The 25643-nt window shown below is 36.6% G+C and overlaps 1 protein-coding gene across 4 annotated transcripts in view; it reads left to right on the forward strand.

Moving 5' to 3' along the window:
- ATP6V1H (ATPase H+ transporting V1 subunit H) overlaps nucleotides 1-25643 on the forward strand; it is a 60221-nt gene that overhangs the window by 19365 nt on the left and 15213 nt on the right. For 3 of the 4 annotated variants that reach the window (XM_084864911.1, XM_084864913.1, XM_084864912.1), the window contains exons 7-12: nucleotides 578-631; nucleotides 8475-8572; nucleotides 13110-13302; nucleotides 14919-15097; nucleotides 15909-16034; nucleotides 21397-21498. In XM_084864911.1, the coding sequence (XP_084721037.1) occupies nucleotides 578-631; nucleotides 8475-8572; nucleotides 13110-13302; nucleotides 14919-15097; nucleotides 15909-16034; nucleotides 21397-21498 (752 nt within the window). The remainder of the gene's footprint in view (nucleotides 1-577; nucleotides 632-8474; nucleotides 8573-13109; nucleotides 13303-14918; nucleotides 15098-15908; nucleotides 16035-21396; nucleotides 21499-25643) is intronic. The other variant, XM_084864914.1, reaches the window with a different exon arrangement.

Here is a 25643-nt window from a genome sequence, read left to right on the forward strand (position 1 = left end):
ATTGCATAAAACATAATAACATTTCCTTTTAGAAATTTATTATCACTTTTCTTTTGCATATTCAGCCTTTAACTTTCTACCTTAAAATTTCTTTGGTCATTTCTATATAACATGTAAGATTTTGATTTTCATTGTAATTTGTCAGCATTATTGTGATGACCAAATTTTAAGTTCTACGTAGTATCTTCCCATCATCAGGCACCTATTTCAAAAACTTGGCACAAAATATAGGGTGGATAGCTCAGTTTAAGATAGTTGTCTTATTGGAGAAACAATTTAGTAAGGAAATCCTGAGATTTGGGAATTTGTGCTTCACTCATGAAATTTAGCTGGAGCTTAGTATTCAGCTTACTTTTGCTCCATTTTTTATAATATATTAACTAAGATATTATATGGATGAGTATTAAGACATTTAGAATATATCATATCATCCCCATTTTTTTTATTAGTTGATGATACTCCATTAAGTAGGATTAGGAAAAAAATTATAAAATTTTCTTAGCTCCCTTTCATACACTGATAAATTAGGATAAAATTAAAAACAAAACTAAGTAATAAGTTATTTATTTTGTAATAGAAACTGCGTGGTAGCGGTGTTGCTGTTGAAACAGGAACAGTCTCTTCAAGTGATGTAAGTACATTCCTTCTTAATTCACTAGCCTCCTAACGCCCTGAAGATAAGCTATTTTGAGATAAGCTATTACATTTACAATTTTGAAGATGTCTACCAGTGCCCCAGATGGAAACTCATGGGTTTGATGTCACCTCCAGTTAGGTTAATGGTATTGTAAACACTGTATCTAAACAATTACGGTCTCTGGTGAGCACTGTTCTGTGGGTACACATGAGACTTGTGCTTTCCTGCTGCTCTTCTTGGGCCATTTTATGCCCAACCTGAGAATCAAAGCAAGCGTGAATTCAGATATGCAGCTGGAGCAAATACTCATCACTTTACCCTCTTCAAGCTTCAGTTGTCGAATAAACGAGTGTCTTTCTAATAGTTGCATGAACGTTGCATCAAGCAGTTGAAAACAGTTCAATAACCTTATGTATTATACTAAAACTCACTGCTTGCACTGTGTTGCTCAAAGCTTTATATGGGGCTACATGATGGGAAAAACCTCTTTTACTCCTTTGTTGGACCACTATCTCCCCATGTTTTTGTAGAGCCAAACTTAAACATTAAAACTAATCATGTCTCACAAGTTCCTTTTTGGTTATAGCTGTTGTCCCCTTTTGGGATTGGTTTAACTTTATTGTACTCAGAATAGCGCCAGAACTGGCAATAAGTTTGGACCATAGGGCTGGAATGATTGGAACCAGTTGAGAGAAAGATAAGGAGACAAAAGTTAGAAATGAAGGTGAAGTGCATCTAACTTTATTTGTTGGAAACATCTCTGGAAACCTGGAAAGCATCTTTAGAGGATAGTGTCTACAGCCTGCCTATAAGAGACCTAAATGAAGCTCTGTAGAAGCCATTGAATGTCCATATTAATTATTGATACTTCCATATTTGGGTGGAACATACCTGTATGTATTCTCTGAGATTATAGTTGGCAGCAGAACCCACTTTGAGAGCCAGAGATGAGGCTTCTCTTGGGGCACGGGCTGAAGGTTTTATCAAATAGAGTGTTAGGCCGGAAAGTGGCCATTAGCCTTCTGAAATGAGATCAGAACAAGGTGTAGAACTAGATGAGCAATCTGGGGCCAGGGAGGTGGGAATTCAGCCCTAAGTAGATGTTTAAATTGGGAATCTTTATTTTACCAACTTGAATTTCTACCAGTTTTAATTTGAAAAAATATTTTTAACTCATGCATTAGACTTATTGGTAGATTTTTAGAATCATGCCCTATAAACTAATTTGAGTGGTTGTTAAAGTATTTGTAAGTTATTAAAGCTTAGATGATAAAATGCAAGTTCTGGTGACATGAAATTCTGATTTTGCTTTTTCTTATCCTATTATTGGAAAGACAAAACTGATTAGTTGAATTGACTGTGCATTAGTCAAAATGATTTATCTAGTGGACTCATGCATGTACATCCCAAATGGAATTAGCACCAGGGGTAATTGTGAGTAAGGAAACGATGGCGTTTGACTTCCCACTTTCTTCCCTTTAGTACCTTTCAAACCCGAACACACTCTTTGTCTTTTACCGAAGGTTCTTACTGTTTCAAATGGCTATCAACTTCAGTAAGTTCAGAGTAGTGTGTAGCCTTCCTTTGATATTTATATTTTAACTAGAGGCCTGATGCACACAATTTGTGCAAGGGTAGGCCTTCCTTTTCCTGGCTGCTGACACTGGCTTCCCTCTGGCACCCAGGACCCAGGCTTCCCTTGCAGTCCTGGCTTTGTCCAGAAGGTGGTCTGGTCTAATTAGCATTTTATGCTTTTATTATTTTTTAATAGGGAAATCTGAATTGGTAGCCAATATGTACTGACCTTTTACTGACATTGTTTTAATTATTTTACATTTACATCTTCTTGAATATTTACACTCCTTGTTTGATGTCTTAGTATAAGCCATGTTTTATGGATATTAATAGTGAGGCTGTGCAGAAAGGCCTAAGATCATTCAGCTAATGAGTGGCAAAAACCTCAAAGAAATGAATTGCTTACTGAGAGAATTACTTTTGAGGTGACTGAACTGGAGTTGGATCTTTAGGCATTCCCGTCTCATAGCCTATTCAGATTTGTGAAAACAGACATTATCTCTTAAAATCCCTTTAGTTTTCAGAGAGCATAGACAAGCAGCTTGGTAAACTGCATTACATGATATCGCCACCTGATGTCAGTATAGAACAAATTAAAAAATGTTTACACTGCAAAATGAGAAATAAATATGACCTTAAATAGTCTTAACTTTTAAAATTGTCATGGAAGCATAATAAGTTATGAGTAGATTATTATAAACATTTTTATTACATAAGTGGAATTTCCTTAAGAGGAATACTGTACTCTTTCGGAAATTTGGAGACTTTAGAAAGGATCTGGGGATTTTTTATTGGTTTGTTTTGCCTGATCTTGAATTTCATGTAAGTGGAATTATATGCAGTATGAAGTCTTATGTGTTTGAGTTCTCTTGCCCAGGATTGTGTCAATGAGATTGATTCATATTGCATTTAGTAGCTATTCATTCTTTTTATTGGTACATAGTAATTTGTTAAATGAACGAATATACTATATATTCATAAAATATACTATTTTATTGCTATATAAATATCCATTCACTATTGATGGATATTTGGGTTATTTCTAGATTTTGACTATTCTGAATAATTTTGCTATGAATATTTTGTATATACACATATTGTAAATAGTCTGGAACACTTAATTCTAGAATGTAATTGCTGGGTTATTTGTAAATTTAGTAGATATTACCAATCAATATATGAAACCAATTTACTTATTCATGAAAAAAGTGTAAGCATTCCAGTTGTTCCATTTCTTACTGACACTTGATATTGTCCTATTATTTTTTAAGGTGAATGATAGAAGTAAAGATCACACAAACATGTGTGCACATTCACTTTTTAGTTTTACAAAAAGAGATTCCTTTAGTAGTTATGAAACATTGAATATGTTAGGGACTGTTAATTAGCAGTCCTTCATTTCGTGTAAAACTGGCTTCTGGAACTTATTTTAGTCAATTAAGTGTTTTAAAAGTTCAATTTTGAGTTTCACTGATACCACTATACTGTGCATTTTCATTCTCTGTGGGACAGATGTCTTTTACTGCAGTGTAGACTTATTTTTCAAGTGCCTACAATTCTAAAATCTAGGTAAATATTATCTTTACTCCTTATAAAGTTTGTACTTAAATCCCAGTATTATGGAGATGAGTGTTGAAACATTTTTGTAACATTAGTTTTCCTTTGGTACAAAGTCACTGAAGTTTTTATGTTTATCTTTTATTGCCTGCCAACTTTGTAATTCCTTAGTTCTTGAATTCCCTTGTAATTCTGAGAATATGGTTCTCTGAGACCATATTCACCAGGAAGGTGAATTCTGACAGTTGCTATTTCCCCTATGAAGTGAAATATAGGAGAGTTTGCATTTCCAGCAACACTGGAAAGTTTATCCAAATGATATTTTCTTAAATGTACTGAGAAATAGAAATAGTTTTTCTCTACCATTGGAGTTTGCAGACAAGGGTACATGTGGTGGCCAGTTCTCAAACCTGGGATGTGTGGTGCAGCCAGGAGAGCTCATGAAGAGAGTGGATTCCTATTGCCCATGCGAGATTAGCTCACTATTTTAATTTCAGCAAATTACATCTCCTTTTTAAGCCTTGGGTTCCTCATCTAAAAAAAGGGAGGGGTATCATAATATTTCCCTTTTGCTTTTTAAAAAACTTTAGTTTTTAATTTGTTTGAAAGTATGCTGAAAAATATATATATATTAATTGTTTTTATAAAAAGATTTTTTTCCCTTGTTTAGACAGTGTTTGGTTAGTTATTGAGGGATATAAGATCCATTTTGATTATTGAAAAAAACAGAAAAACTTCACATCAAAGAAAAACTATGGTTGAATGACATTTAAGCAAGTAGTATTTGGGAAACAAGACAAATAGTTATCTAAAACATTTTTTTGCGTGTGTGTATGTATTTTTGTTAAGTCAGTCCAAATACAGGTAGTCTTCCCCCAGATATAAATGAATTACTTTAGCAATTTAAATGGACACTATTTTCTGGATGAATGAGCTATTTTACCTTAAATATATTCTACAGGATGGCATAAGGTGTAGTCAAAATTGATGAACAATTTATGTAAATTCTCAAATTTAGATAACTTAAATAAAAAACTAAGCAATTATATAATATTTATAATTACAAAATAGATTTATTTTGGGCTTCAAAAAGAAATAGGATAATAGTGCTATGTTGTATATATTTCTGCAGTATTGATTATTATCAGTAGAAATATTTTTTGTCAAACTTGTAATTATCAAACTGTATCTATTAGAGCCCCATTCCTTTGGTATTAGTGTAAAATATGAACTTTGTATTTCTTTTTGTTCTTCATTCAAGAGATTTTTATTGAGTGCTTGCTATGTACAGTGACTTTGTGTTTGTTGGAAGGTGCAATATTTGATCACCACAAATACTACCTCATCGGTTTGGTGGTACTTTTTAAAAAATATATATTTTTATTGATTTCAGAAAGGAAAGGAGAGGAGGAGAGAAATAGAAACATCAATGATGAGGGAGAACCATTGATTGGCTGCTTCCTGCACGACCCTCACTGGGGATCAAGCCTGCAGCCTGGGCATATGCCCAGACCGGGATTGAGCCATGGCCTCCTGGTTCATAGGTCATTGATCAACCATTAAGTCACACAGGCTGGACATTTTGGTGGTTCTTGATATTGTCCTGTAAGTTAGACTATTTTTCTACTTCTCAGTTCTTATTTGGTTTGTCTTTGTTTGGAATCCTGTGAGATTTTAGGATTTCCTATTAATATTTATAGTTCTTTTATAGAGTTCTTTTCTTTTCTTTTTTAAAAAAATATATTTTATTGATTTTTTACAGAGAGGAAGGGAGAGAGATAGAGAGCTAGAAATGTCGATGAGAGAGAAACATCAACCAGTTGCCTCTTGCACACCCCCTACCGGGGATGTGCCCGCAACCAATGTACATGCCCTTGACTGGAATCGAACCTGGGACCTTTCAGTCTGCAGACCGACGCTCTACCACTGAGCCAAATCGGCTTCGGCTATAGAGTTCTTTTCAAATTAAAGTCTATGAATAGAATAGGAAATTCTAGCAAAAAGAAAATTAATACACCAAGAAAAGATTAAGTTAGTGTCTATATTGAACAATATGGTGGACAGTAGTACATTTATATGTAATTATCATAGAAGTCAGATTAAGGGAAATGATAATATGGAATTTGGGGGTTTCTATGTGTTGTCCTTTTTTTTAAAAAAAAGTATTTTGCTAGGCAGAAAATAAAAATGACTTCACTTGGAGAACATATACAGGAAAAGTAGGTTTACAGTTGTTCATATGGAAAATAATACAATCTCTCTCTATATAAAAGCCTAAGCAACAGTTCGACTGGTAGCTGTGACACACAATTACAACCAGGGGGCAGATGCTCAATGCACAGGCATGGAAACATGGGACAGACTGATAAATCTGAAAGGGAAGGGGGAATGAGGAAGGGTGGGAAGAGATTAACTAAAGATCTATATGCATACTAGAGGCCGGGTGCACAGGTCTGTGCACAGTTGGGGTCCCCTGGCCTGCGAGGATTGGGCTGAAACTGGCTCTCCAACATCTCTCTAGGGCTCCCAGATTGTGAGAGGGCACAGACCAGGCCAATGGACCCAATGGGTACACGAATTCGTGCACTGGGCCTCTAGTATCCTATTTAATAAAAGAGTGACATGCAAATTAACCACCTCTCTGCCAAGCTCATCAGCCCATCAGAGCGAGTATGCAAATCAACCCCAAGCAAGATGGCTGCTGCCACAGAGAGCAGGAGAGAGGCTTGGGTTTCCCCGGCAATAAAGTTAGCCAAGCTTTCCACACACCCTGGCCTGCCTAGGCCTCCACTCAAGGATACAAAGTGGGATCGGGTCTAAATGGGCAGTTGAACATCCCTCTAGGGGTCCCCGATTGGAGAAGGTGCAGGCTGGGCTAAGGATACCCCACTACCCTGTGCACGAATTTCGTGTACCGTGCCTCTAGTAATGTATAATATGAGAGGGCATAGTTTTAGAACCAGCATCTTTTATATATTCATTTATAACATGAATCCTGAAGCTATACATAATAATGAAGAGTCTATATTTGAAATGTGTCATGTATTTCAAAAAGTATGGTAAATGAACACAGAAAAGAAAGACATACAATGAACCAAGAAGTTTTTGTGTTGAAAGGAATTGTTGCTAAATGAAAGAGGAGAGAATACCTTAAGCTGCCTTTTAATTGATGATCTGTAGGAACCTTGCTAAGTCTGTCTCTCTAAATAAGAAAGGTGGACTTCCTCTTTCACAGAGGATTACTACCTGCCTTCTTAATTGGAAGGTAAACATTTTTTTTTCCATTAGGGAATATTGCTTTAGAACTGAAGATTCACTTTTATTTTGGTCATTAATTTCTGCTAATGTCTTGAGTTTTCAAGCAAATTGTATTACCGGGTATATTGTGCTTTTGGACAACTATGTTCACTATGTTCTAGGTAAAAATTTTTTCTGATAACTTTTGATTAATCTGCCAAATATACTTTTATCATTGTGGTTTTGTATTTGAGTGCCTGGAATTTCTTTGAAGTGTTAGGTTTTAACATTTAAGTTAAAACAACGAGTATTAGTATATTAGTGAATTTATAGAACATCCATGAGTCTCTCCTTTCTTTTTTTCCTCTTTTAAAAAATTATTTATTAGCATGCTCTTTAAAGCTAGAGTCTGAAATTATCTCTTGTCTCTTCATTTCTTATACGTAGATGTAAGGCTCATGGTAAATATGTAGAGTAGAGCCCTACTAGCTTTGCTAAAATGAAGGACCCTACATATTCCTGGGGATATTATCTCTGTTCATTTGTAGTTTCAGCTTTAACCACAATTTCTCTAAGACAGTGCTTTAAACTAATAGCTTTTAAAAATTACAGAGTCTTTTTCAAGTGTTTAATTAGACTTTTTATATGCTGTCTAGTTTTTTTAAGGTTCTTATTTATTGAGTTTCTATGAAATATCTAGCTGTATGCTAAATGAATTACTTTATTAGTTCTAACAATATTTTTTCAGGTGCTTGGAGAAGGCATCCTCTTTAAGGATGAAGAAACTGAGTATTTAAAAGGTCCAGTAGCCCTAGCTGGCTCGGCTTAGTGGCTAGACTGTCGGCCTATGGACCAAAGGGTCCCAGGTTCGATTCCAGTCAAGGGCACGTACCTCGGTTGCAGACTCCTCCTCAGGAGGCAACCTATTGATATGTTTCTCTCTGTCTTTTCTCCTCTCTCTTCCACTCTCTCAAAATCAATGGAAAAATATCCTCGGATGAGAATTAAAAAAAAAAAGTTCAGTTACTTGACCAAGATCATTCAAATATAGGCCTGTCTCAAAGTATATACTTATAGCTTTTAAATTTTATTGTTTTTTGTTCTTTCTCTAATTATAAATAATAATATTCTCCATATAGTGCCTCTATTCATGGGAAATGAAATATTGCAAAATAATTATCAAACCATATCAAATATATAATTACTATATTCCTTAACTTCTCTAACTATGTTAAGTAGTCTTGACCTCTGTAGATTTAATTTGGCAGAGAAGATCTGCTTTATTTCTAAAAGGCAGAGAGAAACACAAAAATGTGGATTGACTTTTGAAAAAATATTAGGGGTTTTTGAATGTTCTAATGGTAAGAAACTGGTTAAAAAAAGAAAAAATCCAGACTTTTTGTATATGCATGGTCTCATGACTTTCAATGCTTTCCAATCTTAAAACCTTGTACTTCTCCCTGCGTAGAGCTCTCAGTATGTGCAGTGTGTTGCTGGGTGTCTGCAGCTGATGCTTCGGGTCAATGAGTACCGTTTTGCCTGGGTAGAAGCAGATGGGGTAAACTGGTGAGTGCTCTTTTAATTTTAATGTAGAATAACGTTTAAAAGCATCCTTGACATTTGCAAAGAAATTAATATTATAAATCATCCAAAAGAAGTATTTAACTTTTTTTTAAATGTCTCTTTAACAGTGAACTATGCTAACCTTCAGAGAAATCAATAACTAATTACTACCAGATGGAATGTCTGTCCTTTCCCTTGCTTGGTCTGTGCTATTATAAGAGGTTAAGGACTCCTAAAAACCTTACCTTGATAGAACGAATTCCAGCTACTCAGAATAGAAAAGCATTCATAAAGGTATCTTGTGGTAAATGCAGGCAAAAATCAATAAGAAAAGGTCTTATGCAGAAAAGAGCGAATATAAGCCATTCTTTGTAATGCTATATAATTAGTCCATTTTTTGTGGGGTCCTCATTTGCAGGTCCAGAAACTTTGAGGAACTTTCTCGGGTTTAATAAATGTATTTGTACAAAGAATACCTCAATCCCCCAAAACAAAGAAATCCTCTTTTACTACCAGAAGGCCAATCTATTTATTCATAGTGAGATAGCTCACTTAAACCAAATACTCTTTTAAGTTAGTGAAGACATTGTTTCTCTCACATGTTGGAAAAGTCTATAGAGGAAGCTAGTTTATCAACAGAAGGTTGCTTAGTGAACAAGGCTTCAGAGTACGAAAAGTTGACTGAACAATTCTGGTGCTGGGTCAGCCTAAACAGATTGTTAGTGAGAACATTTTAGTTACAGTGAGCCACCCTTATCACTTAGGAGAAGTTTTGTGTCAGTGCAGGGAACTGTCTACCATCAAGTTCCCAGAAGCCAGCCAAGGGCCAGCCAGTTTCTAGGCAGACCTTTTTAAGGATAGCAGTCACAGGATGATGATGTTAATAAAGGTAGACAAAAACGATGATGTTTTCAGTCTATTTAAAAAAAAATATATTTTATTGATTTTTCACAGAGAGGAAGAGAGAGGGATAGAGAGTTAGAAACATCGATGAGAGAGAATCATCGACCAGCTGCCTCCTGTACACTCCCCCATACGGGGGATGTGCCCGCAACCAAGGTACATGCCCTTGACCGGAATCGAACCTGGGACCTTCTAGTCCACAGGCCGACACTCTATCCACTGAGCCAAACCGGTTTCGGCCTCAGTCTATTTTTAAAAAAAAATGATGCAATATTTTGCCAATACATTAGAAAGGATAATTATTTATGTCACTATTGATATTATTTTCTGAGGCAATTTCATTCTTCAATTTTCTTATAATTTTAGCTGTTAATTGTTTTTAGCCTTAATTGGGAATAAAAAATGGATATGTATCAAATATTGTCTAGGATGACGAAATAAAGTAAATCTTCAAATTATAGACAACATAAAAGCACTAATCTCCCACACTGTGTCTTAGATTTCAAAAACCTGTGTGGTAATAGCAAAATAAATTGAACTTTATTCTATTAAACAAAAAGTAGGTATTATTTTTTTACCCTGGCAAGAGAAAATAAAAGTCACAAAATGGCAGTCCCCCCATCCCACCCCTATAAGCATTTTTTATATAATTAAATTTGTTTATTTATATTTATATTATTTATTTATATTAAATTTTTAAATGTTGACATTATTGCAGGTGTCTTGCCTTTTGCCCCCTTTTGCCCACCTCTTCCCACTCCAAGATATCTTTCTGTTGTATTGGTAAATGAGGTTGTTTTTTAAATTTCTCTTTCTGAGAGTTCATTATTGATGTATAAAAATGCCATTGATTTCGGGATATTGATTTTGTATCCTGCAACTTTGCTGAACTCATTTATTATATCCAGTAGTTTTTTTGGTAGAGTCTTTAGGGTTTTCTATGTACAGTATTATGTCATCTGCAGATAATGACAGTTTTACTTCCTCCTTTCCAATTTGGGCCACCTTCTTTTAGCTTAGAGCTAGGGGTAGATTTGTGGTTGGGCCGTGGCTCCCTGAGGTCAATATCCACCTGTCAGCTCCTCTGAGTCCCCCTTAAGGTTGCTGGTCTTCCTCCAGAGCCTTCCGAAGAGAGACTATTTAATATTAATATCTCATAGGCTAGTCTAGCTCAGGATAGTCTACGCCCTGCTTAAAGATCACACAGCCAGGCACTCAAAGAGGGTAAATTACTCTGTGCTTCAAAGCCAAACTCCTCATTTTCTTCCAAAGGCTCCAACCCTAATCCCCCCTAAGGAGGCTGGCTGCAGGTTTGGGTTGAGTACATCCTGCAGTGTCCTCTGCACTAGCAGGTTCAGCCCCCTTTGCTTGGGTTCCACACTTCACAGTGTGGGCCCAAATCCCAGACCTGCACCACTCCCCCTTGCTGCTAACACAGCAGTCAGAGTCCTGAGCGAACCGCTCAGGCTGGGCTGCTAACAATGGGAGTGCTCATCCACTGGGAAGGTACGGTACCCACTCTCCCAGGAAGACAGAGTTGCCCTGGTTCCCTCTGTCCAGTGCTAAGTATTTGTTAAATTACTATGTTTATGTTTCTCTTGGGCCGTTGTGTCCTTTGCATTTCCTTAGTATGCCCTTCATGCTCCACTATATTGAGTCAGGGCTCTTTGCCTTGAAGGAATCCTTTCCTTATTTTGGTGAACAAGAGCTTTATTTTGCTTCATTAGGGTATTTCTTGTGGTTAATATTTGGATATAGAAGACTTCTCTTTTCAACAGAATTATATATGTTATGGACAATTTTAAACTCTTTTCAACTTCTTTGCGGTGCTCATCTTTGTTGAGCATGCCTCCTTTAAAACCTGTCTGGCTTGGTTTCAGCAACAGTGTATTATCAGCCCTGAGCACTCCTTAAACCCTCTGTTCATTTAAAATTTTTCATTTTAATAGAGGTAATTCAGTATGAAGAAGTGTTAACTAGGTATACATTTGTTAAATAGGTTTCTGAAAACAAGCATATAAAAGGACTCTCAAGAGTCAGAAAGGTAGCAAATGCAGATACACCTAAAGCTGGGGAACAGAGGTAAGAGGTCGCAGTAACTAAATTTACAAATGAAGCACCCATTTGACTATGGGGGGAGGGTGTGTGTGTGTACTACTCATCCGGGGCTTGTTCCCCTGAGCTCAAAGCAGAGGACTCATAGGTCAGGGACCCAGACAGCTGGTGCTGGTGTCTCTGAGGGTGAGCGGTGAGGCTTGTTCTGCCAGAGCTGTTGCTAAATGAATTCAGCTGCAGGGTGAAGAAATGCTGCTGAGTAATATCACAAGAATAGGAAGCCAATAGGAGACACTCCCTTCTTCCTCCATCCTGCAGTCAGCCTCTAGCACCTCCTACTGGCAGAACCAGCTGGTAAAGTCTCAGCCACAGTATCACAATGTGTAGAAGGCTTACCTCAGTAACTGGAAGAATCAGAGAGAAAAGGAAACCAGATGTTAGAGCCTTAATAAAATAAAATTGCATGATTTTACAGTTGTTGAAATACTGATATTAATATTAGATAAATGCAAGGCTTAAATAACTAAAATAGAAAAGGTTCAAGGGAGAAATCATGCATGAGAAAATGAAAGGCAATTCAGCAATTTATAACTGCATACAAATCACAGAAATGGAGAAATGGTGCAAATATAAACCTTCCAGTAAGTTAGTAGTAATAGATTGTAAAATTAGATTTGCAATTTATTTATATTAATAGACTTTTATTTTGTAGAGCAGTTTTAGGTTGACAGAAAAATTGAAAGTGCAGAGAGTTCCCATATATACCTGTCTTTCCATAGTTTTCCCTGTTATTAACATCTTGTGTTAGTTTTCTACATTTGTTTTAATTGGTGAATCAATAATGACCTATTCTTATTAACCAGGGTCCATAGTTTACATTAGAGTTCATTCTTTGTGTTGTATATTCTGGTCCTTCTTCAGTGGCCTAATTTGATGGTTTCTGTTCCTTCTTGTGAGAATGAGACATTCCCCAGAGAAATTACCTTAGTGGTCTTTCTTGGTGTAACCTCTTTCATTTCCACTTAGCTTTCCAAGTTTTCATGTCAGTTAAATGGGAGGTTGAACTAGAAGCTTCTGAAGTTCTAACCCCCCCAATTCAGTGACTGGCTATGTCAAATTTAGACTCATAGTGGGTTTTTTGCCAAGCCAATTCCTTCTTTTCTTTCTGAGCTTCCTAAATATTTTTAAAGCTATACATGATCCTCTTGGTCATCCAGACTCAAAATCTTGATATAACATCTGACTTCACCAAGATATACATCCATTGTGTCACCAATCCTGTTGATTTTAGCTTCTTTGATGTCTGTCAGATCCTTTTTACCCTTCCTTCTGTTGTATTACAAGTTGCTTGTAATACAAGCAACTTTCTCATTGCTTCCCTGCAGTCCTGTAACTTTTGGAGAGACTTAAGTGAAGCTGTGCTGCAAATGATCCTGAGAAGGAATCAAGCTTGCTTGTTATTGCTGGCAGAAAAGATACTGAGGACCTAATTTTGTTCCATTTGTACAAAAAGAATAGTCAATTATTTCTTCTTTCTTGTTACACTGTCATAGTAAATGTCTTAATGTGTGTTCCTTTTCAGCATAATGGGAGTTTTGAGCAACAAATGTGGCTTTCAGCTTCAGTATCAAATGATTTTTTCAATATGGCTCCTGGCGTTCAGTCCTCAAATGTGTGAGCACCTGCGGCGCTATAATATCATTCCTGTCCTGTCCGACATCCTGCAAGAGTCTGTCAAAGAGAAAGTGACAAGAATCATCCTTGCAGCATTCCGTGTAAGTGGTTTGTGGCATTTTTTAATGGTGTGTGTATATGTGTGTGTGTGTGTGTGTGTGTGTGTGTGTGTGTGTGTGGCATTTTCACTGAGGAGTATGTTCCAGGGTTTTAGCAGGTTGGAAAAACTTACTTGTTCTTCATGTACAATAGTTATGAAACTATGGTATCTTGGTGGACATAGAATTAAAAACCCTCCACTGATTTGTATTTATGCCATGGGGGAATGGGACAGGTGGGAATGTATGAGTTATATAATGCTTGTAAGAAAATGTAATTGCATTGAATTTAGATAGGGGAAATCCCTTTTTGAAAATACATAACACATAGATATAGACAACAGTATAGTGATTGCCTAGCCAGAGAGAAAGGGGTGTTGGACGTGGAAAAAGGTGAATAAAGGGGAACAGAAAGAAACTTTACTTTGGGCAATGGGTGCCTGGTGCAGCATGCAGATGTTTTGTTGAGTTGTACACTCAGTATCACCCTAATAAACTCAATAAAAAAAAAGGAAGTCTTTTTTGGTTGTTGTTACAGTGTTTTCCAAGAGACTATGATTGAGGTTTTTCTCTTATGGGACCCTTATTGTGGTATGGAATTGCATTTCAGGTTTTGGATCTACCGACTAGCAGTATTTGTGAAGCAACTATAAAATATGTGGTAGACATGCAAATCCAAGTTATTGCTTCAGAATCTGCTTTTAACTAATATCACTAACATCTTCCTCATTTTTCTAAGCATGTAGAAATAAATACATAAATAGGTGTGTAATTTTGTTTTATATTTAAAAATAAAAATGTCATGATAAATACTATTCTATAGCTTTACTCTTAACAATATCTAATGAATAGGTTTTCAGTTTTATATGTGTAGATCTTCAGTCTTCTTTTTATGGCTATATTCTGCTGTGTTGATATAAAGCAGTTTATTTAATCAGTGTTCTGTTGATGGGCATGTAGGGTTTTTCTATGAATTTTTGCCCGCTTTGATGAGGATTTCTGTTGATACAGTTCTAGAGTTAGAGTTGCTGAGCCAAAGAGTATACTTTTCTAATATTAAATCACATTTCAAAAATGTGCAAATTTACATTTAAAAACAAAAAAATCATAGGAGAAAAACTAGGGACTTTGCCTGAATGTCAAAACTTTTCTGACAATTGTTCAAGCAAGAGAGTTCCTTATTGCTGACCTTTCTGCACCTATTGGTTGATAGGAGGGGGAGAGCGGGGAAGGTGACTGATTGGAAACTAGAGAAATACTTAAGAAACAGTCTTTCTTAGTATCGTAAGTGATCTTGGTGGCCAGTGAATGGAGCAGGCTGTGAGAAAGGATTGTGATGGATTTAATTATAGATGTGTTCATTGTTTGAGACTTATATGTGTCAATTGTTTAAAATGTTTAGTAAGCCAAATAAGTAAGCAAGGAGTCAGAAATACATTTCTGATATGGACAGATGCTTAGGAAAGAAGTAAGGGTCTGCGATACAGTTATCCACTTAAAGGTGATAGTTAACCTGTCAGTAGGAGGAGGAGGAGAAAGGGTGTAAAAGGTAGTACAGAGGTCTGAGAATATCACGTAACAAATTACATAGCTTCTTATTATATCTTTGTCTAATCCAGAACTTTTTAGAAAAATCAACTGAAAGAGAAACTCGCCAAGAATATGCTTTGGCTATGATCCAGTGCAAAGTTCTCAAACAGTTAGAGAACTTGGAACAGCAAAAGTACGATGACGAAGACATCAGCGAAGATATAAAATTTCTTTTGGAAAAACTTGGGGAGAGTGTTCAGGATCTTAGGTACGTTATTTTTAATTCTCACAGATTGGGTATATTGGGTTTTGTTTTACTTGGTTAGTATTTTAAGGAAATTTAAATTTGTTGCTAAATATAAACGCAAAAGATTTCACTAAGATATTATGTCTTCTATTAAATATTTGGAGAATATGGAAAAACTGGCTCATCACCATGGTGACAGTTGATCAGAGCTGTGTGTTATTTCTTATCTTTGGGGAGAGTTCCATCATTTTCTTTTTAAAGTTGGACTGACTGTACTACCTCAGGTAGTTAGCACTATCATGGAAACCTTGAAAAATATCTCCCTGGTTTAAATTTTTTAAAGCAGTGATGCTTGTTAATTTTTGGAATATTTTTGTCCACATATGGAAAGTATATTTTTCCTGCTTTTCTCAAGTTCCTACATATATGGTGCTGTGGGAGTGCACTGACCACCATGGGGCAGCTCCTGCATTGAGCATCTGCCCCCTGGTGGTCAGTGTACATCATAGTGACCGGTCTACTGGTCATTTGGTCACTTAGGCTTTTATATATAGAAGATATATTAGGGTAGGGATTTTGAAAGCTAGTACTCCTTTTAATATCTCATGATGAGCATTCAAATTTACAGTACTGGACCTGAGTATTCTGAATAAATTTCACATGATTTACAAAGTTTATTTAAGCTCTTTAAACTTTGTTTAGTGGAATTTTGTTAATTTACAAAGGATGGTTAGTCTTTGTAGTTAAATCATTAATGAAAATGTTATTGTGCTTAATTTGGAGGATCATTGAGATTTCTATAAACTCTGAATTCTTTAAAAAAAATTTATAGCTCCTTTGATGAATACAGCTCAGAACTTAAATCTGGAAGATTGGAATGGAGTCCTGTGCACAAATCTGAGAAATTTTGGAGAGAAAATGCTGTAAGGTTAAATGAAAAGAATTATGAACTTTTGAAGTAAGTTTTAAATTCCAGTTTAAACTCTAATATCTGTTGTTCTATATCTTCACAGACATGTTTCTGTTAGTCTAGATTTAGTTATTCTGTGGTTTTAATTTAGATTTTCTTGCTTATTAATGTGGTTGAATACCTTTTCATATACTTATTAGGAGTTCATATTTATTTTTTTTCTAGGAGAAGTACCTTACGTATTTTTTTCTTCATTTTATAGGAATTCTACATATATTATGAATATGTGTTTTATATATATGTGTATATATATATAATATATTCATCACAACTATTTTTTCCTACTTTGTCACATACTATTTCACTCTTTAGTTTTACTGTAGCTCAATTTATTAACATTTTTCTTAATGGCTAGTGATTTTTTGTGTCCTGTTTAAGATGCTTTTGCATACCCAAGGTCATGAAGATATATTTCTGTGTTATCTGATAGAAGCTTTGTTGTTTAACCTCTCATATTTAGATCTCCATTTCATATGGAATTGCTTTCTGAGTAAAGTATAAAGTAGGGGTCAAGATTAATTTTTTTCATTATAGGGATATCTGATTGATCCAGCACTTTTTATTGAAAGTAACATTTTCCCCACAGCTTTGAGGGTTCCCTTTCTTGTAATAAGATGTGCAAGTGTTTGCCTCCCCCCCACTTTCTTTTTTATTGAGATACTAGGGGGCCAGTGCATGAATTTGTGCACATTGAAGGAAACTGTGGGCCGTGAGGCTGTGGTGGGCACAGGGGCAGGTCTTGGCCCATCCTCCATGCTCACCCGGCCCCTCCCACCACGGCCCCCTGGGTTCCCTGTCTGCCAGCAGCCCTGCTCCTGCTGCCACCGCTCCCACGCACTCATGGCACCGGCCCTGTTCGCACTCGCTGACAGCATGGAGCAATTGGAGCCAGCAACAGCAGAGGGTGTGAGCAGGGCCAGTGCTATCAGCTGGTGCCAGCAGCACCTGTTGCTCCAATCACCCCTAAGGACTAGGGGAAGGTAGAGAAGTCCCCAGGAACAATCGGAGCAGGTCTTGGCCCATCCTCCACACCCCCACTCAGTCCCTGGGGGCCGAGATAAGCCCCCAGGGACAATCAGAGCCAGCAGCTGCTGCTCGCACCCACTGATGGCACTGTGCGATCAAGACTGGCTCTGGGCACCAGCAGTAGGTGTGAGTCGTGGCTCATGCAGCGGGTGCAACTGGGTCCAGCGCTGACAGTAGATGCAAGTGTCAAGCACAACTGCAGGGGGCAGAAGCAAAGAATTTTCAGTAACCACCAGAGGCTTGCCCCAATGATAACGACTGGCTCCTGCCTTGGTCTGGAGCCCCTACTCACTTGCTCCACCATTCCGCTGTTCCCGACACCCGCTATGTTCCATGCACCCCCCTGGTGGTCAGCACCCATCATAGTGACCTGTTGTTCGGTTGTTGTGCTCTTCCGTCTATTTGCATGTTAGGGTTTTATATATATAGATGTTATATACCACACAATTCACTCATTTAAAGTATAAAAGTCAGTAGTTTTTAGTATATTCACAATGTATGTAATCATTAACACAGTCAATTTTAGAACATTTTCATCACTTCAAAAGAAACCTCATATTCTTTAGCTATAACCTCTCTATTAACCCATCCACTCAACCCTAAGCAACCACTCATTTACTTTCTGTTTCTATGGATGTGCATATTATGAGTATTTCTGTTGCTTAGACTTTGTTTTCTGTGAATTACTCCAAATAATATATTTTTACTTAAAGTGTGGCAAGCCAAAGTGGATGGTAGATGTTGGAGGAGTGATGGAGCATAAGTAGAGGGAAGGAGTGAATTATCCTTTCAGCACATCACCTTGAGTTTTTAACAACAAAATGAGCTCAAATGGAAGGAGCTTTTTACAAAGTGTTATTGAAGCACTACATGCATTTTTGTTATGACAAAGTTAAAGGGCCTTTTGAAGTGCATGTTTTGTTTTATAACATTAGGTTTTTCATTTATATGGCCTTCTTAAATTACTTCCTTTACCTTTGTATGACCCTTTGTGATTTTTCTGAATAACCAGAAACAATGACATGTGGCACTATACTTCTATTCTATGCTAATGTGATGAGAAATTTGAAGTAGTTACTTATCTTAGTTTTCATTCTCTTAAATTATCTGCAAGGGGATGATTGACAGGCAGGGGATACTCAGGCTGCCCTTCAAAGTAGCTGATAAACTAGGTACAGATGGAATCTTTTATTTTATTCTGATATTAAAAAAACATAGTACTTGTTATCTGTGGAGAACTGCAGTTATGTCAGGCTCTAACCTATTTTTCAGGTAATTCCAAACTTAGTAAGTATGTGATATAAGTTCATTTTTGCCTTTATCACTCTTGAGTATAATAATTTTTAGAAAATACTTTCTAATCTTGTATGTTATAATTTTGAAATAAGTATGTAATTTGAATAAGGAAATATTCTGAAATACAAGAAACCATGCAGTTTATAATTTAAACATTTTTTTTTTTATTGTTGAGAATATTTCAGAGGTCCCCTCCATTTTTTCGCCATTGTCCCCCTCCACCTGGTTACCACCCCAGCTCAGCCCAGTCCTTCACCACCCTATTGTCTGTGTCCATAGGTAATATGCATATGCATAAATTTTTTTTTACATTTTTTTATTAAATTACTATTTGTGTACATATTTTAACATTGCCCCCCCCGCCCCCCCAATACATACCCTCCCTCCCCAGAGTTTTGTGTCCATTGGTTGTACTTATATGCATGTGTCCACTGGTGGTACTTTATATGCATGTATGCATATAAATTCTTTGGTTAATCTCTTCCTGCCCCTCCTGCCCCGCTTCCCTCTGAGATTCGTCAGTCTGTTCCATGTTTCCATGCCTCTGGTTTTATTTTATCCATCAGTTTATTTGGTTCATTAGATTCCTTGTTTGCTTATTTTGATTTTTAGATTCATTTGTTGATAGATGTGTATTTATTACCATTTTATTATTCATATTTAAAAAAATATATTTTTATTGATTTCAGAGAGGAAGGGGGAGAGAGACTGAGAGAGAGATAGAAACAGCAATGATGAGAGAGAATCATTGATCAGCTGCCTCCTGTATGCCCCACACTGGGTATCAGGACCACAACCCGGGCATGTGCCCTGACCAAGAATCGAACCATGACTTCCTGGTTCATAAGTCCATGCTCAACCACTGAACCATGCCAGCCAGGCATGTTCATGTTTTTTTTTTTTTTTTTTTTTTTTTTTTTAAGTCGATTATAAGTAAGAGAAAAGCAAAAGCTGAGGGAACAAGTTTGTAAAATTGAGGAAAAATATTGTGAAAGAGAACAAGAGCAAAAATTGGGAGTGATCAGTTAGAATAATAATGTAAATTCTATTTTGGATTTGTATAGACACTTTTCATGATTACCCTTCTAGCTAATATCAAAGTCAACATTCATATTTGATCTAATTCCAAAGCTGTGATATGTTGCTGTGTTGATCCCATTGGAGTGTCTGACAGAATCTTGGCCTGAGGTCGTCGATGTGGTGATATAGATTTGGGTTGTGATGAATCCATTGTTGATACAACAGCTGTGTGCAGGCATAAATTAGAGAAAGCTCTCTCTTTGCTTACCACAAGAATCTTTTTTTTTTTTTGAACTTATTTTCCTGGTCATTTTTATTGACGATTCTAAGAGTATGCTTTTAAATGTTTATGGTGATCTCATTAAAATGCAGATTCTAAGTAGGTCTAGAGTTAGGTCTGTGATTCAGCTTTTTAATAACTGGCTCAAGGTTTCTCTGCCTACCTTTTTCTATTATCACCTGAGTCTGTCAAATAGCTAACTCTATAAACAATTGGAAGCACTGACAAAGAACCTATTATCAGTCTAGGAATCATTTCATTATGAAATAATTCCACACCTTCCAGACTAACTGGGAAATTAGTCTCTGTTACCAGCAGCTCAGCTCTGTCCTCCTGGTGCCAAAACAGACATGGACAGTGAGCAAACTAACGAGTGTGTCTACATGCCTATAAAACTTTATTTTTAAAAACAGTGGCTGCTGAGTTTGGACATCAGCTCTAATTTGTTGACCTCTGGTTTAAGGTATTCAGGACAAATATTCTGTTATGCTTTTAAAGACTCCCATGTTAATAATATTTTCTTACTATTTCATAAAGTAATTTCTTAATAAAATGTCACAGTAAAATGCCATTGAAATAATTTAATCTTTTGAAATCATTTTAATTGTTTCAGTTGAATTAAAATTAATTTCAGAATAATTTGCAAGTTGGCCTTTTAAAAGAACATAGTTTGAAATTTTAAAAATATAAATGTGGGACATTGAATGTACTTTTTGCTTTTCCCCAGTGGGTTTTCATGTGCTTGGGGCTGAATGAACTGCCACCAGGGTGTGCTTTGTGCTTTGTGTGGGCTAGCGTCAGCAAGTAATAGTTCACATCTCAGTTTCATCATTTGCTGTGTCCTTAGCAGATTACCTAACTTCTCTGGCTCTCATTTCCTCATTTATGGATTGTGAGGAATATGATTTACACAGAGTTTGGAACATGCATGTGTAATAGTAAATGCTCATTCCTTTTCCCTCTCTTATTTGGAAATGCAGATTGCCCACTTAGCTTAGAAGAAGTGTGGAATCCTATATAATAAAAGGGTAATATGCAAATTAACTGTCACTCCATCACAAAGATGGCGGTGCCCATAGCCACAAGATGGAGGCGCCCAGTCCTCGCAGCCCTGCTTGAGTCCCCCAGTCCCAGGGGGCTGCTGCTGAGAGTGGGCAGTGTGAGCAGCCTGGCTGAACGCTTGCTTAGTTGCTGCGGCGACGAGGCAAGCGTTCCACCTCAGCCATGGAGGACCTCTGGGCAGTGGGCATGGAATGGCCGGGGGTGGGGGAGGGCAGGGAACACTTGTGTCATTGCCCCAGCAACAAGGCAAGCATTCTGCGCCTGGCCATGGATGGGCCTCTGGGCCGAGGAGATCCTCTGGGCAGCGGGCGCAGAGAGGTCAGACCCTGCAGAGAGGTACTGGCACACGGATTTGTGCGCATGGCTACTACAATAGTTACTTTATAATGAAATGATTTCTGGATTGACAAAAGGTTCTTTATCAGCACTTCCTGTTGTATATAAGTTTAGCTATTTGACAGGTTGACATGTGATAGAAAAAGGTAGGCAGAGAAACCTTGAGCCACAGTCTTAAGTTATGCTTCAGAGCAAGCTTCATAAATTTATACGTATAATATTTTGAACAAAATGTTTATTTTCAGGAAGATATCCTTGTTATACCTGTGCTCTGTTGTACTCTATAGAATAATTAAAAATTGATATCTTTTTGCATTCGATTTATTTCAGAATTTTGACAAAACTTCTGGAAGTATCAGATGATCCACAAGTCTTAGCTGTTGCTGCTCATGATGTTGGAGAATATGTGCGGCATTATCCCCGAGGCAAACGGTAACAGACAAGCCATTAGTATCTTTGGGGTTTTCTGAAATAGTCAACATAGAATCCTAATATACTTGTTTAAAATAGGGTAATTTAGCAGAGGAATTAATGGAGTATGTGAAATCAAGATTATCATAATACATGTATTATGATAAACCTAATTAAATGGGTAGTAGAAAAATATAAGTACACCTGTATACTACTATAGTGTAGTAGCCAACAGATCACAGAAATTTCATATTGAGGATTTTCTTTGGTTATATGAGTTAATTCAATAGCTATTTTATGAGCTATGGTTATTTTTCAAGTACTCTTTGTACTAACTTTGAACTCAGCAAGTTTAAAGTATAAAAAGAAATATAATAAATATAATACCTGAAAGAAAAGTTACAGGAGATGTGTAATAATGGAATTAATGTACATATTTAAAAGTATTAAAGAAATTGCATGTGTGAGGAGACAGGTAAGGCTGTACAGAGGAGTTGAGGCTGACCTCATAATTTAAAATCACTTAGCTTCATTAACAATGAAAAGATAGGATTTTTTTTTATTTTTTATTTTTTAAATAAGAGGTCAAGGTGCCAATAGAAGGGATAAGGCATTACATTGGACAAAGGGCCGTTTTTTGTTGTTTGGAAAAGTGCCTTGGTTTGAATTGTTGCTTTTCCACTTGCTAGTTGGTTTCCTAATTTATAAAATTGGGATGATAATCATATTCCTTTCTGGTGAGGGTGATATGAAGAGTAAACTAGTTAATTTAAGTACAGTTATTAGAACAGTGCCGTTGGTTCATAGTAAGTTCTCGGAATTAGCTACTTTTATTATTATTAATGTTAACATTTTATATTCATTAAAGCTATATATAAGGAAGGCATGTTTATCTTATTTATTATAAAAAAGTATCATATAAACCCAGAACATCATAGAATGTGAGGAAAAATTGGCAGAGCCATATTGTAGTTGCAGATTTTCACATTTCATTATTACTTCATGACTTATTTGTCCTTATTGTGTATAAATATTTAAACACTGGGAGCCTGGTGCACAAAATATATGCATAGGTAAGGTCCCTAGGCCTGGCCACCCATCAGGGCCGATCTGCTCCCTGGTGGTCAGTGCCTGTCATAGCAACCAGTTGTTCTGCCATTTGGTCAATTTGCATATTAGGTTTTTATTATATAGGATCATATAACATCGTGTAAATGACTAGATAGAGAGCTATTCCTTCAAGTAGAGAAATTACCTCTTCTCCCAAAGTGTCCATGCAACTTATTATTTTTTTTATCTTCACCTTGTTTTATAAAATACCTGATTTGTTGTAGCTCAGGCTGCCTTATATTGATGGATTCCAAAAATTTATGACAGTTCATCTGAAGCAGAATTTGCTGTCAGTTTGTTCTATTGTCTATGCCTTTATTTCTATTTTGTTTGTTAAATTATTTTGTTCATTAGATTCCACATATAAGTGAAATCATACAGTATTTGTCATTCTCTGACTGGCTTATTTTACTTAGCATAATAATTTCCAAGTTTATCCATGTTGTCGCAAAAGCTAAGATTTTCTTCTATTGTTAAGGCAAGTAGTAATATTCCACTGTGTAAATGCACCACAGCTTTTTTATTTACTAATGGACATTTGGATTGTTTCCAGATCTTGGTTATCCTATATAATAAAAGGCTAATATGCACATTGACCAAACGGCAGAATAACTGGCTGCTATGACGTTCACTGACCATCAAGGGGCAGACAGGAGCTGCCCCTTGGTGGTCAGTGCACTCCCACAGGGAGAGTGCCGCTCAGCCAGAAGCCCTGAGCCAGGCTTATGGCTGGCAAGCGCAGTGGCAGTGGCGGGAGTCTCTCCCACCTCCATGCTACAAATGAACAACTGACAGCTTAAACTCACTCCCCGCCTTCAGTCAGACATCCCCTGAGGGCTCTTGAACTGCGAGAGGGCACAGGCCGGGCTGAGGGACCCCCCCCCCCAAGTGCAAAAATTTCATGCACCAGGCCTCTAGTTGTAAATAACGCTCAGTAAACATAGGGGCACATATATTTTTTCTGATTGATGTTTCAGGTTTCTTAGGATATATTCCCAGAAGTGGGATTGCTGGGTTAAAATGTACTTCCATTTTTAATTTTTTGAGGAAACTCCATACTGTTTTCCACAGTGGCTGCACAGTCTGCATTCCCAATAGTTCAAGAGGGTTCCCTTTTCTGCACATTCTGGCCAGCTCTTGTTGTTTGTTTATTTATTTATTTATTTATCTATTTATTTTTTAAAATATGTTTTATTGATTTTTTTACAGAGAGGAAGAGAGAGGGATAGAGAGTTAGAAACATCAATGAGAGAGAATCACCAATCAGCTGCCTCCTGCACACCCCTACCGGGGATGTGCCCGCAACCAAGGTACATGCCCTTGACTGGAATTGAACCCGGGACCTTTCAGTTCACAGGCCGACACTCTATCCACTGAGCCAAACTGGTTTTGGCTGTTTGTTGATTTATTGATGATAACCATTCTGACAGGTGTGAGGTGATATCTCATTGTATTTAACATTTGCATTTCATTGATGATTAGTGGCATTGAGCATTTTTTCATATGTCTTTTGACCATGTGTATGCCCTCTTTGGAGAAGTGTCTATTCAGGTCCTTTGCCCATTTTTTAATTGGATCTTTTTTTTTCTTTTGGTGTTGACTTGAGTAAGTGCTTTATACATTTTGGATATTAACCCCTTATCTGATGTATCATTGGCAAATATGTTCTCCCACTTAGTGGGTTTCTTTTCATTTTGTTGATGATTTCCTTTGTTGTGCAAAACTTTTTAGGTGTAGTCTCAATTGTTTATTTTTTCTTTTGCTTCCCTTGTCCAAGGCAATGTGTCAGAAAAAATATTGCTGAAATGGCCGAGATTTTGCTGCCTACCTGATATCAAACTATACATTATATCATATTATAGAACCATATTAATGGGGAAAAAGACCTTTAGAACAAAAAAAAAATAGTGCTGTGCTTCTTAGGATATTTAAAAAATTTAGAATAATATTTCTCTGTTTCACCAGCTGGTACATTCTTCAAATGTTATTACCAGTATTGAGTTTGTTAATTGTGTATTATAATATTGCAAGTCTTTAAAGCTTAACATGCTATTGACTTGATTTGTTTTGAAATATGTTTAGCAAGGTTTTTTCTATAATATTAGGCAGTAGCTATTAAAGTACTAGAATGTAGCTCTAAATTAAATTATCTAAATACTCGGCCTTTTTAATGATATCTTGTCTTAATCTGCTAACTGGAAAGATTATTTTTCACCACTTTTCCCAAGCATTTATGCTTTTGGACATCTGTATAATCTGAAAGTAATTGTTGGTTCATTTGCATCTTAAATTTGGAAGAGGGGGAATGTCTTTGTTTTTATAGCAATGTGTATCAGTGGAGTGGAAATAGTTTATTCCTCTTTGACACCCACTGGAATCTCTGGGGTGGAGGACAGTAATATGTATAGTTTGAAAATGAATGTGTAGTAAATAAATATAATAAATTATTAAAAGCCAATTTTTAAAATTTTCTTGGCTGGTGTTACTATGAGCAGATACAAGGGACAAGGGTTTAAAATGTGAAAAACTACCGAAACTTGTTTGGCTCAGTGGATAGAGTGTCGGCCTGAAGACTGAAAGGTCCCAGGTTCCATTCCAGTCAAGGTCATGTACCAGGAGGCAGCTGGTCAATGTTTTTCTCTCATCAATGTTTCTAGCTCTCTATCCCTCTCCCTTCATCTCTGTAAAATTCAATAAAACATATTTTAAAAAAAGAAAAGAAAGCAATGCCAAATGTCAGTCATCTCGGTGCTCTTGACAAGAGGAATTTTCTCCTCCGGTTCACTGCCCAGGAGGTCATGTGGTATATCCTATTGTTACAAGAAAGAGCAGACATCTTAAAAATCAGTAGTCTTTTTCAGGAAATTAACATGGCTTCTACTGGGTGCTTTTAACTCTGTGTTCCCTGAAATCTGTACTTGAGCCCATTTCTGTCGCACAGCACAGCCACTGGTGAACTTAATATTGATTGACATTATGAATATTTGATGATATTCAATATACTGATTTTAAGCAGGCCAGAAATACTAGAAATAAAGAAGTTGATACTCAACTAC

Source organism: Pipistrellus hanaki, assembly GCF_964339955.1.
Source record: "Pipistrellus hanaki genome assembly, chromosome: 17".
In the NCBI taxonomy this organism is placed as follows: Eukaryota; Metazoa; Chordata; class Mammalia; order Chiroptera; family Vespertilionidae; genus Pipistrellus; species Pipistrellus hanaki.